This window comes from Enhydra lutris, unplaced genomic scaffold (genome assembly GCF_002288905.1).
Source record: "Enhydra lutris kenyoni isolate GAN:26980312 unplaced genomic scaffold, ASM228890v2 scaffoldscaffold39, whole genome shotgun sequence".
NCBI classification, from domain to species: Eukaryota; Metazoa; Chordata; class Mammalia; order Carnivora; family Mustelidae; genus Enhydra; species Enhydra lutris.
The window spans coordinates 24,192,138-24,208,605 of NW_019154123.1; the positions used below are offsets into that span (position 1 = coordinate 24,192,138).

Genomic DNA, 16,468 nt, shown 5'->3' on the forward strand with positions numbered 1-16,468 from the left:
TATAAAGAATATCTCTGAAGGATACAGAAGCTGATGACAGAAAATAGAAGGGTGGCTGAGGAATAGAGTGGGTGAAGAATTCCTTATACTGGAAACTCTTGTTTTCCTTTTGAACATTTTTATCATGTGTGTGTGTTATATACTCTAAAAACTGAATAAAATAATGCAGATAAATATTCACCCAAAACAGCAATTTTGCTTCAAGATAATTTCCCTCCAGAAGCTGTCACATATGTACAAAAGGGAAAGATGCAATATTGGGGGTTTTTTAAAAGATTTTATTTATTTATTTGACAGACAGAGATCATAAGTAGGCAGAGAGGCAGGCAGAGAGAGAAGAAGGGAAGCAGGCTCAACGTTGAGCAGAGAGCTCGATGAGGGGCTCGATCCCAGGACCCTGGGATCATGACCTGAGCCGAAGGCAGAGGCTTTAACCCACTGAGCCACCCAGGCGCCCCACAATATTGTTTATAAGGGTAAAAAACTAGAAACAACCCAAGTCTTCATCAGTAGGGGAATAAGTATGTAAAATGTGGAATAGCATATAGCAGTTAGATAGGATAAATGGTGGTAGGTTGGTAGGTAGATAGATAGAGATCGATCAATCATCAAGTAACAATTAAAGGAAATAAGCCAGATTGATCTATCTGTGTGTCAACACGGAACATCTCAAAAACATGCTGGACAGAAAAAAGTATATATAGAGTACATGTTTATCATATAACATAAGTAAATTTTTTAAAAAACACACTAAGTAAACACACTAAGTAAATGTATGAAATGGTCTAGAATACCAAACTCACAGTGTAGTTTATCTCTGCGGAGGGCAAAGTTGGGGGGTCGGGGGTGGGAGTGGGAGACTGGTAATACTGTATTTCTTAACAACAACTACAAAAGAAGAAGGAAGGAAGGAAGGAAGGAAGGAAGGAAGGAAGGAAGGAAGGAAGGGAGAAAGAGAGAGAGAAGAAGGAAGAGAAGGAAGGAAAGAAAAGGAAAGAAAACAGGGAAAGTAGGTAAGATAAAATGTTAAAAGTTTTAAATCTGGGTGATAGGAATACAGGTGATTGTTGTTTTACTCTTTGTGTTTTTCTATAGTTCTAGAAGTATAAAACAAACACACAAACAAACAGTAAAATTCAAGTATCCAGCCAAGGTTCTCCACACAGACCCTTTTACTTTCTTTATAAAGTCAAGTAAATTCTAAACAATCAACCTTGACATTATTAATACATATACCTTTAAAGTATAAAACTTTGTATTAGAGGTTTTACACATTGGGAAACTCTGGTCGTGGCTCCAGATTTCATTCTTCAGATGCAATAGGATGGAACCAACGTCAAAGAGAACGCAGGGAAGTCTGACTCCCTGTGAGGACATGACTCGCCAGGCACACCCATTTGTTCATCCTCAGCCCTCAATCTCCCCAATTCCTACTGGCATATTCTGTTGAGGAAGCAGCATGGCTTGCTTTGAGAAATATTCATTTTCCCTGTGCCTTTTTGCTCTTTGTGAAAAAGAGAACCTTCTGGAGGCGGAGCTTGTTGAGCAACACCCTCTTTAAAAACCAGAGTCTCCACACTTCCTTGATCACTTCAGTTCCAGCATCCTGCCTAGCAAAGAAGCAATTAGCCAAAATGATACCTGGAGGCTTAACTGAAGCCAAACCGGCCACTCCAGAAATCCAGGAGATTGCTAATGAGGTGAGTTGGTATATCTCATGAAGAGGATTGATCCAAAATCTTGGTTCCTAGGGGGGCCGTGTTAAACGTGTGGGTGAACATGAAAACCAGCAGAACACTGAGAAATGTGCGGTTTTGTTCAGGCTTCCTTACAACTAAAAACCTTTTCAGCTGAAACCTCTAATAATCCCAACCATGAGAGTGATCTTGAACATGCAACATCCCTTCTCAGAGCCTCAGTTTCCCCATTTATAAAAGAATTTATATTGGGTCATCTTTATAGGCTTACAATGTATGATTCTAGGATTACTAATTCAGTTTCTCATGAAGCTTCTAATCTTACCAAATGGAGCCAACGTGTAATTAAATCAGCTTTTTAACAATTTGACAAACTAGACTTCACACGCTCTGCGGGGAAATTTTTTTAAATGGGTTAAATGAAGAACAACATTGCAAAGACAATCCACTTACACACTTCCTGCCAATTTGACTATATAGAAAAAATTATAGTCTCGTCATATTTAGAATATGTCTTAAACTAGATTAAACTAGAAGGGGGGGAGAAGTGGCATAGTCTATTCTGATTCTGAAACTGATGATGGTGAAAACAGAACTCAATGTTTTTAGCAAGTTGATACCTTTTTTAAGTGTTTGATTAGCTATCATCTATATGATAAAATTTTATTATACTGCTTATTTTATGAAAAGAAAATACATATAAATTACCATTTTAGGTTTGTAAATTGTTTCCCTATTTTCTTGTATCATTCCTTGTTTTTTTCTCTCTGAAACTTCTTTCTATGACCCTGGCAAATAAGACTGGCTTCTTGTGTAAGTGAAAGAGATAGGATTTCTATGTAAGGGCTCTGGAATGCTCTCTAGAGATGCGATGCCTGGATTTCTGTCAACTCATTCTTTGGGGATAAATGTTTCCCTTTCAAGAGTTCTTTTTGAAAATAGATACTTTTGTAGCTTTTCTTCTTCCAAAAGGTAATGTTAAGTCATTAGTACCTTTATTTGAGATCAGAATTCTCAATCTTCAATGTATAGGTCAGTATTCACAAACTTTAATGTATACATATATTACCTGGGGGTCTTGTTAAAATGGAGATTCTGACTCAGAATCTGGGGTAGGGTGGGTCTGAGAGCCTGAATTTCTAGCCTGCTCCCTGGTGATACCCAGGCTGTTGTCCATGACCTCACTGGCTACAGATCTGGAGATACATAAATCCAAGAGGCCTATGGGAGATGGGTTTTCTAAAAGCAGAACCCTGGGAGCACCTGGGTGGTGCAGTCTGTAGAGCCTCTGAATCTTGGTTTCAGCTCAGGTCATGATTGCAGGGTCTGAGATCAAGCCCTGCGTCAGGCTCTGTGCTCAGCACATAGTCTACTTAAGACTCTCTCCCTCTCCCTCTGCCGCACTCCCTGCTCTCTCTCTCTTAAATAAATAGATAAATCTTTTTAAAAAATAAATAAAAAACAAAAGCAGAGCGCTGCAAAAAAAGTTATTAATTCTATTTGTGAGATGAAGATCACACCTCTTGCTCTGCTGATCTCAGAGCTGTAAGGACTGCATAAGGTGATGTGCATAAAATGACCTGAAAACAAGAAAAAAATATGCATAGGTGAGGCTTCACAGTTATTTGCTTCAAATCTTTGCCCAAAGTTACCCGTGACCTTGGAAAATCCCCCTGAGGCTTTCCAGGAAACAGAGCTATAAGGGAAATGGGGGAATAACAGAGATTCCACATAGAGGGAGTGTGCAGAAAATTTCAATGATTTTTAAAAAGCCTATCTTGGTTAGTAAGAATAATTTTTTTAGTAAGAAGCTATAAGAAGGCCTTGCATTAAAAAAAACCCATCTGTGAGCCACATCTTAAATTATGAAATTAATTTGAAAGTGTGTTTCTTGATGCCTACCTGAGTCTCCAGCCCTGTCAAGGAGGCAGAATGAGAGATAGGTATGAACAATAGTTATATCACTCTAGAAAGGTGCACTGTGGTTTTAAAAGCCTTGTCCTCCATTTGACCTCTCATTTGGTCTTTATAACCCCTGGCACAGGGAAGGAAATCATCATGTCCATATCTCAGATGAGATTCCAAACTGAGATTCAAAGAGGTTAATATCTGCCTAGTTAAGAAGCTAGCCTATTTTCAGATTTTTGACCACTTGCCTTTTCCACTATACAGTGGCAGGAGCATGGAGAAGCATGGCGGTTGAGGGAAATATGTGGTATGGCAAATTGCCTTATCTGTGTGAGCAGCCAGCCTCAGATTTCAATCAATTTGAGAAATGAATATCAATGAATCATTTCTTGACTATCTCTTAGGTGTCCAGAATTGTGTTAAATGTTACAGAAGATACATAAGGACTTTAAGACATGGCCTCTGTCCTCAAGGGGTTTAGAGTCCATTTAGAGAAGCCAAGATAACTGGAACATAATAAAACAATCTCCAATTAGGAACATTGTTTAAATCATGGGTTTGGGACCAGGAAGGACATTAGAGTTTGCTCATCAAAGCTCCTAACTTTCAAGTGAATAATTACTGTGTAGTAGTTCAGCTTCTCAGGTATTAAGCTCCAGTTATCATTTGGCTTCCCTCTCCCAGGAGAACCTTAGGGGGCAATTCCCAAATAACTATTAGAAGGCAGAAGAATGGGCAGTTTAGGAAGCACTTTCCCATGAAGGATAAAATTAATCTCCCCACACACAACCCCAAGAGGCAGGTGTTACCAAAACCACCTGTAGGTGAAGAAATATAATCAAACACCTTCTCCAAGATTGCAGTTAGCTAGGTGCCCAGTCAGAGTCAGGCAAATGAGCAAGTGTTGGGAGTCATATGCTTAGTATGATCTGAGGTGGTCCTAAGGAAGACCACCACTACCTGTCGTATCCCTTGTAATTTTATCCCTTTGTTTTTTAATGTATTCTAATTTTTTTAAAGTCATTTTTAAAAATGCAGGTATTCTTAGAGGAGCTTAAGTTTATCAGCTCTCGCTCTCCTTAACAGAGAGTTTTCTTAGTGGAATGCCAGCTGAAGGAAGAACTCCATTTGGGAAAGAAGGGAAGGAGGGGGAGGCCATCTCACAGAGAGGCGAAAGCATCAAAGGAAAAATGAGAACTGCAGGTTTAAGGAATTGACGTCAAAATGAAAAAGGGAGGGATGCCTGCATGGCTCAGTCAGTTAAGTGTCTGCCTTCAGCTCGGGTCATGGGATCGAGTCCCACATCAGGCTCCCTGCTCAGTGGGAAGCCTGTTTCTCCTCTGCCTGCCATTTCAATTCCCCTGCTTGTGCTCCCACTTTCTCTCTCTCTCTCTCTCTCTCTCTGATAAATAAATAATTAATTAATTAAATAGCTTACTTTAAAAAAAATTGAAAGAGGGATGTTGGGTGAGGTCAGAAAGAGAAGAAAATCAAACAAAGAGTTCCAGGTTGAGGAGACTTGAACATTTCTGAATGCAGGAGAAAAGAGTCCCCATTCTGAAGATGAAGGAGACTGAATGGTAGTTATGTATCACGTATCACTACAGGATGCAAATAGAGCTTGGGTCCCAAGTACACATGGAAGAAATCCCCTTTCCCAGGATTCTCTGTATTAGTTGAGCATCTCTGCTATCCCCTTCTATCCTCTTATCCTTTCTAGGACAACAAGGTGCCATGAAGAAAAACAGCCCTGGTTTCTTCATTCAGAAAACATTATGTACACAGTACTGTGTAAATTGCTATAGGGACAAAAGGGACACAAAGATGGTTCTTGCCTTCAGAGAAATTTAGAAAGGGGATACACTCAAGGCAATAAGGGCTATATTTGACCTGAGAATTGGGATGGGAATTCTGAGTATGTTTATTGCAGGAAAGAACTGTTATTTCAATAATTACTCTTGGAAATGAAGGCTATTGTTACTCACTCACAGGTAAATACAGACACACACACACACACACGCACACATACACACACCCCTACGTCAAACCTAATTGCTGAATGCCATTCCTGGCATCCACACAGACCAGAATACCATACAAACACCCCCTCTGCATACCATCATGGATACCACACCCCGGAGCTTAGCATGTCACCGCTGTCACTCACCCACACATTTGTGTTCTCCTCTCTGACCGCAGTCTCCCCATCAATCACCTCTCCCACTGCCCCACACCCAGAGAACCTGCCATTCAGCCACACCACAATCTTTCAGGTCCTCACCCTCCCATCTTCATCATCAGAACATGCTCAGGCCCACTTGAGTGCTCATCCAGCCTGGACCGTGATTGGCTTCAGGCCTTCTTCCACCCTTGATTTCTGTTGACCCTGTGAAATTCTGGCATTCCAGTCCTCAATTAGAGATCACTCCTATTGCCACCACTTCCTCTTCAGCTTCTGCTCCAGGTTCAGAGAACTTTGCTCAAGGAAGTTGCAGAACCACAGAAACTCGCTCAGTACAAATTTATGAATGTATGCCAGCAAACAACTGCAACAGGAAACTAGGGCTGCAGGCACATTCTTTCAGTCACATCCTGTTGGCCCTTTTCTAGAGCCCCAGAGAGGCTTGGCTTCTCTTCTTTCTCTTCTTGGCTTCTCAATCTCTCCCATCCCCATGGCCCCTCCATCCTGTGTCTCAGTTCCGTCTCCTAAAGATTGCAGTCAAGTGGTACAAGAACACTCCCAATTTCCATATCCCTTGTTGGATCTCATTCCTCCCTCTAGTCAAAGACTGCCCTTCCTCTCTTATGTGGGGTACCATCATTTCTTGCATACTAGGTGCCTTGCCCCACGCTTGCCCTTCTCTCAAAAACAGTCAGATGACAAATGTCTGTAGGTCATTTCTCATCAGCCCTACTATACTTTCATGCTATACCCAAACTCTCCTTCCTTCTCTGTAAAACATGCCAAAATATGGCCTACCCATGTTGCCACTATTAACTTTCTATCCATTCTTCCCTATTTTATGCATAGTCCAAAGTTTCTGCAGAATGATTATAGATAGGGAAAATGCCTAGGTGTGTTGGGTGCAACATGGCTCAAATCCTCAGATCCCAGAGGACTAACAACTCACCAAGATTCATTCTCTACAACAATAAAAATATATGAACAACCCTAAGGTAATTGTATTTTACCAGCCGCTCCTCCCTGAGAGCATCCTTCTCCGGGCTGGGGCCCGAGTGACAGTGGCTGGGCCCATACTATTTCTTCCATCATCTCAGCCACAATTGTGTATGGCAGGCTGGGGAAGGGGAACACCAACTGTGTTCAGCTCAAGGTCTGTCTGTGTTCCAGCAGGTCCCAGACCACCACTCCCAGCTGACATCCACCCTCCCAGCACCCATCCCTGGGGGGTCTTTCAGTACCAAGCTTGCCTTCTGAAAATTAAGGTTTCACTGACCAGTTCCTTCTTATTCTGCCCCTTTCCTGCTCCTCACCTTAGACCTCAACCTCCACCCCTCCCACCCCTGGTTCATAGCATCCGACATTAGAAGAATACCAGCCTGTTCTACTGGGAAGAGAGAGCAAGGCTACAGGCTCTAAGTACCGTAAAGCTGAAATCATGGCACACAGTCTGACAGGGGCCCGTGCACTTACCAAAACAAACCAGGACACTGAAAATCAGCTCTCTTATGGAAAACTCTGGACTTGTAAACTGCACAGATGCAGTGAAAATGTTATAGATTTTGTGTGTTTTTTAAGACAAGGACAAATAGAAATAAAATTTTCTGATATGTGGTTAAAAAAAACAATGACCAAAAGACTGGAAACCAGAAGGAATACAGATCATTACAACAGGTAAATCAGATACTTAAGCTATCAGGCAAGGGATTGAAAACCTTAAGTAACTGTAATTAATAATTTTTCAGCCTTAAGCGGTCATGGTCTCCTCATAGCCTCGGGTCCCTCATTTGTAAAATGAGATTTAACTTGATAGTTTTGGGTTTGGAGATTAACCCGTTCCAACTCAGCTTCTAACTTGACCAGTACGCAGCATTGACTCAGAAGTGTTAGATAGGAAAAGCAAGAAAACAGTAACTCTTCTCCTTACTTGACTTCTCTCTGCACTTCTGTCTACCTTTACCCCCCTCTCTCTTGCACCCTACTTCTTCCCATTTCTGATTTTTTCCCCCCTCACAATTTGTCTTCTTCCTTTCTCCACTCTGAAGCTTCATTTTCCATCTCAAGAAAGCAATAACACATTCTTCTCATCTATTCTGAAGGTCACAGGAGAAATGGGTGGTGGTCCATGAAGTGTTTTACCCTCAAAAGTGGTCTAAGAACTCAAAAAGTTGGGAAACATTTACATCTTTGAAAACCAATTCTGGCACCCAAACCAAGGGGCTGATAGAAAAGGAATTCAAGGGCGCCTGGGTGGCTCAGTGGGTTAAGCCACTGCCTTCGGCTCAGGTCATGATCCCAGGGTCCTGGGATCGAGTCCCGCATCGGGCTCTCTGCTCAGCAGGGAGCCTGCTTCCCTCTCTCTCTCTCTCTGCCTGCCTCTGTCTACTTGATCTCTCTCTGTCAAATAAATAAATAAAATCTTTAAAAAAAAAAAAAAGAAAGAAAAGGAATTCAATATGTCCGCGCACTGATGGGAAGGCCTGAATGGCCTTGGGAGAACCTAGATACATGGGAGACCTGCCTGAAACATGTAAAATGCGTTAGTGAAGAGCAGGGAGGCAACTTTCCAATAAACAAGGTATATTGAACATACACATCTATTTTCTTTTCCCTCTAGATGACAGGAAAAAATAAGGGGGAAAAGAGCACAAACCCACACATAGAAAGACAATGGAGATAGGCAAACACCACCTCAAAGATACTGACCAAACCTTGGAAGATGGGAAACAGATGAAACAGATGAACAATGGAAAATGACTGTCCACCTAGATGGAGCCCAACCCCAGATGGGAGTGATGAGCCAGCAGCAAGCGGATTCATGGTGCAGAATTCCAAAATGGCTCAAACACGAGCAATGCCAGAAATGTATGACAATGAGAGTGAGGCATGGGGCTAAAGCCAGGAAAACTGAGAGCAGATCTGTATGAAGAGCAGTTAGGCCACCCCCAGATCTTTCCCTTTCATTTATCTCAAGCTCTGGCAGAATTCTGGAGCCCTACTCTTCACAGAAAGTGAGTCAGAGAGAACACAGTGGAAACTAGCTTATCAGGCTCAGCTGAGAGAAGGAATGAAGGACCAATACTGAAAACTGGTAAATCCAGTAAAAGTTCACATATTGAATTTGAGACACACCATTCCCTTGTCATGTCAGGTTTAGGCATGCTGCCACCAAAGTTTATAATCCCTCTGTGGTAGACAGAATGGTGGCCAACATCTTAATCCCTGAGTCTTGTAAATGTGCTATCTTACATGGCAAAGGAAATTACAGATGTGATTAGATCAAGGATCTTGAGGAATACTATACTATTTTTGTAACTTTAGAGTCTGAAATTACTTCAAAATAAAAAAAATTCAGGTGAAATAGTAATTATTGCTCTCTCATTTTTATTAATCAAAGACATATATATCAGAGTTCTACTAGTGAAAATATTACCATGTTGCCATATTACCACACTGACTTGATGCAAATTCAGCCGAAAGCCACAAAATTTAACATTTTAGTTAGCTCATGTAATCTTATTAAAGGCAGATCTTTTCTTTTCCTTGAAATACTGAAAATAGCTCTTATTATGATGTTTGAGGACCTTTAGAAGCACGAGTTTCCCAGACTTGAAAATCACATAAGTGGAGTCCATTATAGCTTTGATATAATGTGTTTCCTTTTTTCTCCTCCTAAGGTTAAACCGCAGCTTGAAGAAAAAGCAAATGAGACTTATGAAGAATTTGAAGCTGTAGAGTATAAAACTCAAGTAGTTGCTGGAATAAATTACTACATTAAGGTTAGAGTTCAACATCCTTACTGGGTTCACACATCAGTACTAAAAGACACTGCATTTCCCATTTTGTGTGATGTTCCCTGTTACCCCGACCATATATTTTGTCCCTTCTGGTTGTCCTAAATGAAATTTCCCAAGTGTTAGACTCTCAAATTTGGCAGATGATGATATAGTTCCACCATCTGTTTCCTGTGAATTTAGAAAGCTTTCCAAATTGACTCCTTCCAAATTACAATTAGAATTTACAAATTACAATTTTTGGAAATTGTATAGAAAGAAATTTCATAACGTTTCCAAGGATGGTTAGTTTGTGGCCGTGGCGCTTTTTGTGTGAAATGAGAGGATATCTTGGTTGCCTGAAGGCCTGGAGCTGGACCAGATGCTATCTTGAAACTTATTCTACTCTTTATGGAATCCTTGTGAATCTATGTGTCTAAATTAAATGGATTTTAGGAATGATTTAAAGTAATTTTAGGTGGGAAAATAACTGAAGCTACTGTTGTTCTTTACACAGCATTTTGATTAATAAAATTAAAATAATTTGGCAATTCAAGTAAGTGGATTCAATTTGTGACCTGTAGGTATAGTTTAAAACAGTGGGGCATTTAAAATAATTTTAAGATTAATTTTATAACTATATCATTAAACTAAATGATGCACTATCCAGTTCTATTTGAAGAAAATGGTTGTGAAGCTGAGAGGAAAACAATTCAACTAGTCAACCATCGATATTTTAGACCCATCTTCATTCTTTCGCACTGAGATGATAATTCTGATTTAATAAATCAGATAAATAAATAATAACAACAGACATTCAAACACATGTACTTGAGATTTACAAAAACATTTGACCAAGGCACAGTCTGGCTTATTCCTCTTTAACAATTAGCTACTTAAGAAATAAAATGTTAAAAAAATGTTTTCAGGGACGCCTGGGTGGCTCATGTCTGCTGTTGGCGTCTGCCATGGTCTCCGGTCATGATCTCAGTGTCCTAAGATCAAGTCCTGCATCAGGATCCTTGCTCAGTGGGGAGCCTGCTTCTCCCTCTGCCTGTTGCTCCCCCTGCTTGTGCTCTCTCTTTCCCTCTCTCTCTCAGACAAATAAATAAATAAATAAAATCTTTTTTTTTTTATGTTTTCTGCAAAAAATAAAGTAAAATACAATAAAGTAAGAGGTCCTAACCACCTCAGCATAGGAAAATTACAACACTGGGTCATGTAAATGTATCAGCCCAGTCCTACCAAATTTGAGCTCCTAGTATACGCCAGGTCCTGGGGTGGCTCGCATGAATGAGATCCTTCCTGATACTCAGAAAGCAGCAACATTGTTTCCCCCTTTCTCAATCTGTTTTCTTCACAGCTGAAAAACATTTTTCCAGTTAAAAATGATTTTGTTCAAAGACAAGAAATATTCCATCAAAACTGGGATCATTATTTTAATAATTTACAATTAGTCCAAGTTCATAAATTTCATATAGTAACCAGCTGATGCATTTCTTTAAAAACTCATCAGAAAACTTAAAAATTTCATCCCTTAAGACCACCTGCCTGAAAGGATTAAAAAAAGAGAGAGAGAGAGAGACCACCTGCCTCGTCAAATTTCTCCTACTGGATTACAACTCCTAATTCCTCCAGTTCCCTCATTATTTTCTGGCTGTCTAGTTGATCACTGCTCTGAACCGCTCTCTACATTTAAGGTCTTTCTGGTGAAGTGACCTTCTGTGTTCTTTCCCAAGTATCTATCTATCAAGAGGCAGGTGGAGGAATGGAAGGGCTGCAGGCTTTCTGGTGTCAGACAGTTCCGGGTTGGAACCCTTATTCAACTTGTTCCACTAGGCAGTGCCTGTGTGATCACAGCCCCTCATCTTCCCTGAGCCTCGTGCCCTTATCTGCACGATGCAGGTAAAAACCTACTTTGTGGGGTGCCTGGGTGGCTCAGTGGGTTAAAGCCTCTGCCTTCGGCTCAGGTCGTGATCCCAGGGTTCTGGGATCAGCACCGCATCGGGCTCTCTGCTCAGCAGGGAACCTGCTTCCTCCTCTCTCTCTCTCTCTGCCTGCCTCTCGGCCTACTTGTGATCTCTGTCAAATAAATACATAAAATCTCTTTAAAAAATAAAAATTAAAAATTAAAAAAAAACCTACTTTGCCAGGTGTTGTGTGAAACAAAAGAGCTAGAAATTTACTGAGCACTTAACAATGTGCCAGGCTCTAAGAGCTGAGCATGTATTATCTCTTTTTTTTTTTTAAGATTTTATTTATTTATTTGAAACAGAGAGAGAGATCACAAGCAGGCAGAGAGGCAGGCATAGAGAGAGAGGAGAAAGCAGGCTCCCCGCTGAGCAGAGAGCCCGATGCGGGCCTCGATCCCAGGACCCTGAGATCATGACCCGAGCCCAAGGCAGAGGCTTAACCCACTGAGCCACCCAGGCACCCTGTATTATCTCTTTTAATCCTCTCAACAAATCTATGAGATAAGTATGATCATTTCCCTTGTGTTACTGATGAAAAAATGGAGCCTCAGGGAGATGAAGTAACTAACAAAGGTCATACAATTATAAGAGCGGAGCCAGGATTTGAACCCAGGTGGTCTGATTCTTATCTACTGGCTGTGCTGCTTCTAATAATGTCTGCAAAGACTGATGTCCTGTCCAAACGCAAAATACTTTTAAAACATTAAACTGTAGGGGAATCTGGGTGGCTCAGTTCGTTGAGCATCCAACTCTTGCTCTCAGCTCGGGTCTTGATCTCAGGGTTGTGAGTTCAGACCCTGCACTGGGTTCCATGCTGGGTGTGGAACCTACATGAAAAAAAAGTGGTTACACTATAGAGTGAAAAGAACATCGATGTTGGACTCTAGATTTAGGTTTTGACTCTGTTGCTTACTAGCTGAGAGATTTATGGAAAATTATTTAATCTCTCCTAATCTACTTCTCCATCTGTAAAACTGTTATTTTTCTACCTTTGTTCAGGCCTATAGTAAGAAGTATATACAATGTTCATCATAGCCTTCGAATCATAGTAAACATTTGCTGAATGGCAATTGGTAATTAGGAAGGGACATCAGAACATAAAAAATATTATTCTAAGACAAAATTTTTATTGTCCCAACCAAAAACAAAAGTAGAACTTCTCACCATGATTTTCTAGGTTTCAGATTCATGCCCTTACTACCATTTCAATTTTCACACCAATGACTAGCCAGCAAGATCTCTTTACTTTAAAGGGACACTATAGACTGTCCATCCCCTGTTGTCCGCTCAGTCCTATCAGTGGGCTTTTATAATGTAGGTGCTAATATAGATATGGGAATCACACCTCCCAAATTTTCTAGGACAATTCTGATTTTCTCCTCCCTTTTCAAATCATGTGGCTAATAAAGTATCCCAGTTTGGAAGTCAGAAAACAGAATAAGGAGACTGTCACTTGTTTTCTTGCTTTGTGCATCTTTGAAAATGAAATGCACTTTCATTGTGCCCAAGCAGTAGGAAATTCTAAAATAAAATAAAACAAAATAAAATAAAACAATGAAATAAAATAAAGGCTTATGCCTCTTGCCATGCCTTTAGCCTATCCTTTCTCATAAAATAAGGTGGTAGGTTTATGAAAATCAAGGTCTAAGAATTCTGATCTAGAAATACTGTTCCTGAAAAGCTTATTTCACTTGGCATAGATCCATCTGAATGAATCTCCCTTTCATTTTTTTTCTTTTTTTATCTTTTAGGTGCGAGTAGGTGGTAATAGTTATATTCACATGAAAGTATTCAAAGGCCTTCCTCAACAAAATTCAACTTTGACACTTACTGCTTACCAGACTGACAAAAGCAAAGATGATGAGATCACAGGCTTTTAGCAGCATGTTCCCGAAGTGGTCTGATATTTCCCACTGGCTACTGATTAATGTTCCCTGCTAATAAATGTAACTATCAATAAAGAAGCATTCCTTTTCAAATAAATTGATTTCTTCAACCATATCTCTTTTATTGTACTAAATAGTATTTACCTTTTCTTTCTCAAAGTCAATGTTATTGTTTTAGAGAAGAAATTCCATACAACTTAATGTCAATTGGAAATCTTATAGAAATTGGTCAGGCCCAATGCAACCTGCTAAAGGATAAGACCACCACCATGACCATTCCCACACACCATAGGCAGGCTAGATCATGCGCTAGCAGTGCTCCGCGGTTGAGGAGAATCCAATATTCCATCCCCTAGCCTCACATTTTAAAATTAAATCAGGAATTTTACAAAATATATTTATATTTTGAAATGCCTTCAAACTTACAGATAAGTCGCAAAAATCTTTTTTCCCAGATATTGAGAGTAAGTTACCTACAGTGATGACCCATCACTAACAAATACTTCAGAGTGCATTTCCTACAAACCAACATTTTCTCCTGAGTAGCTGAAATACAACCGTCAAAATCAGGAAATTAACACTGATGCATTTACTAACATTTAGTCCCCAGACACCATTCAGTTTCCCAGTCATCCCCAAAATGTCTTTAATTGCTAAGAGCTCCAGTCCAAAACCACATGTTTCATTTAATTGCTATTTTTCTTTTTTCTAACACTCCATTGAGAAATAATTTATATACCATATAATTCACCCAATTAAACTATACCATTCAAAAGTTTTTATATTTAAAAATGTGTGCGACTGTGGCTTAGCTAATTTGAGAACATTTCCATCACCTCAAAAAGAAACCTCATACCTTATAGCTATCATCCCCCATCCTCCTCCACATCTTCACCCCTAAGCAACCACTAATTTACTTACTTTCTATGTGTCTCTGTAAATTTGCCTATTCTAGGCATTCCATATGTATGAAATCACATATGGGTTTTTGCAACTGGCTTCTTCCACTTGGCATGTTTTGGAGATTCATGTATGTTGAAGCATGTGCCGATATTGTATTCCATTTTATGGTCAAATAATATTCAGTTTTATGGATATTTTGCTCATCCACTTATCAGTTGGTGGCTATTTGGGTTGCTTTCACCTTTTGACTATTATGGACAATGTATAAACATTTGGATACTTTTCTTTTTTGCCCGTACATGTTTTCATTTCTCTTGGGCTGATACCTAAGAGTGAAATTGCTGTTTCATATGGCAACTCTGTATGTTTAATTGTTCAAGGAACTTACAGACTGTTTTCCAAAGTAGCTGCACCATTTTACATTCCCACCAGCAGTGTAGGAGGGTTTGGATTTCTCCCCATCCTGAACACTTGTTATTATCTGCCTTTCTGAGTCTAGCCATCAAAGTGGGCATGAAGTAGTATCATATTATGGTTTTGATTTGTATTTCCCTGATGACAAATGATGTCAAGTACCCTTCATGATCTTAATATCCATTTACATATCTTCTTAGTTGGAGAAATGTCTATTCAGATCCTTTGCCCATTTTTAAATCATTTTGTCTTTATTATCGAGTTATAAGATTTCTTTGCATATTTGGGATACAAGTCCCTCATCAGATATATGATTTGTAATTATTTCCTCCTCTTCTGTGGTTCTTTTTACTTTTTGATGCTGTCCTTTGAAGTGTAAAAGTTTTTGATTTTAATGAAATCCAAATTATGTTTTTTTCTCTTAAGTTGTGCTTTTGGTGTCAGATCTAAAGATCCTTTACCAAATCCAAGCACATAATGATTTATTCTTATGTTTTCTTAAGAGTTGTATAGTTTTATTTTTTTAAAGAAAACTTAGAGAGTTGTTTATCTTTTTCACTTTTAAAAACATTTTAATGTTTTTTTAAAATTAACATATAATGTACTATTTGCCCCAGGGGCACAGATCTGTGAATCATCAGGAGTTGTGTAGTTTTAATATTTACCTTTAGGCGCTTGATCCCTTTTGAGTTAATTTTTTATCATTGAGTTAATTTTTTTTAGTTACTTTTTATAAATAGTATGAGGTGAGGATCCAACCTGATCATTTTGTAAATGGCTAACTAGTTGTTTGTGTGGCTATCCATTTGTTGAAAAGTCTATTCATTTCCACATTGAATGGTCTTGGCACCCTTGTCAAAACATCACAGTCACATAAATTCATTTCTGGACCCTCATTTCTATTCCATTAATCTACATGTCTTTCTTTAGCCTGTACCACGCTTTTTTTTAAATTTTATTTATTTGAGAGAGAGCACAAGCATGAGCGGGGCGGAGGGGCAGAGGAAGAGGGAGAAGGGAGAAGCAGACTCCCCACTGAGCAGGGAGCCCAATTTTGGACTCGATCCCAGGACCCTGGGAACATGACCTGAACATGACCTAGGCAGATGTTTAATTGAGTGAGCCATCCAGGTGCCCAGTACCACACTTTTCTTGATTACTGTTGCTTCTTAGTAAGTTTTGAAATCAACAAGTTGGAATCCTCCAACTTTGTTCTTCTTTTTCAAGAATGTTTTGATTCTTCTGGCCCTTTGAAATTCTGTATGAATTTTAGAATCAGCTTCTAAGTTTCTGCAAAGAAGTCAACTAGGATTCTGATAGGGATTATGTTGAATCTGTAGATTTGAGGAGTAATGCCATTTTAACACCATTAAACCTTCCAATCCATGAACATGGGATATTTCCTCAAATATTTACATTTTCTGTAATTTCTTTCGACAGTGTTCTATACTTTTCAGAGTTTGTTTTGCACATATTTGTTAAACTTATTTCTAATGATTTTGTTCTTATGGATGCTATTGTAAACGAAATCATTTTCTTAATTTCATTTGGCTTGTTAATTGCATATGTATAGAAAGGCAATCAATTTTTGTATATTGGCCTTGTATTCTTCAATTTTGCTGAACTTGCTTATTGGTAGATTTCTCAGGATTTTCCTATACAACAAGGTCATGCCATTTACAAAGAGAGATAGTTTTGCTTCTTCCTTTCCAATCTGAATATCTTTTATTTC

The 16,468-nt window shown here is 39.3% G+C and overlaps 1 protein-coding gene across 2 annotated transcripts; it reads left to right on the plus strand.

The window, feature by feature from the left end:
- Positions 1 to 1,441: 1,441 nt before the first annotated feature.
- On the plus strand, positions 1,442 to 13,530 carry LOC111155143 (cystatin A). 2 transcript variants are annotated; one of them, XM_022515216.1, is made up of 4 exons: positions 1,592 to 1,700; positions 4,692 to 4,775; positions 9,465 to 9,566; positions 13,285 to 13,523. In XM_022515216.1, the coding sequence occupies exons 1-4, from the start codon at positions 1,635 to 1,637 to the stop codon at positions 13,411 to 13,413; spliced, it is 381 nt and encodes a 126-aa protein (XP_022370924.1). In that variant the 5' UTR covers positions 1,592 to 1,634; the 3' UTR covers positions 13,414 to 13,523. The 2 variants fall into 2 exon arrangements, with proteins under 2 accessions (XP_022370925.1, XP_022370924.1); XM_022515217.1 differs by lacking the exon at positions 4,692 to 4,775 and having other exon boundaries at positions 1,442 to 1,700; positions 13,285 to 13,530.
- The last annotated feature ends 2,938 nt before the right edge of the window (positions 13,531 to 16,468 follow it).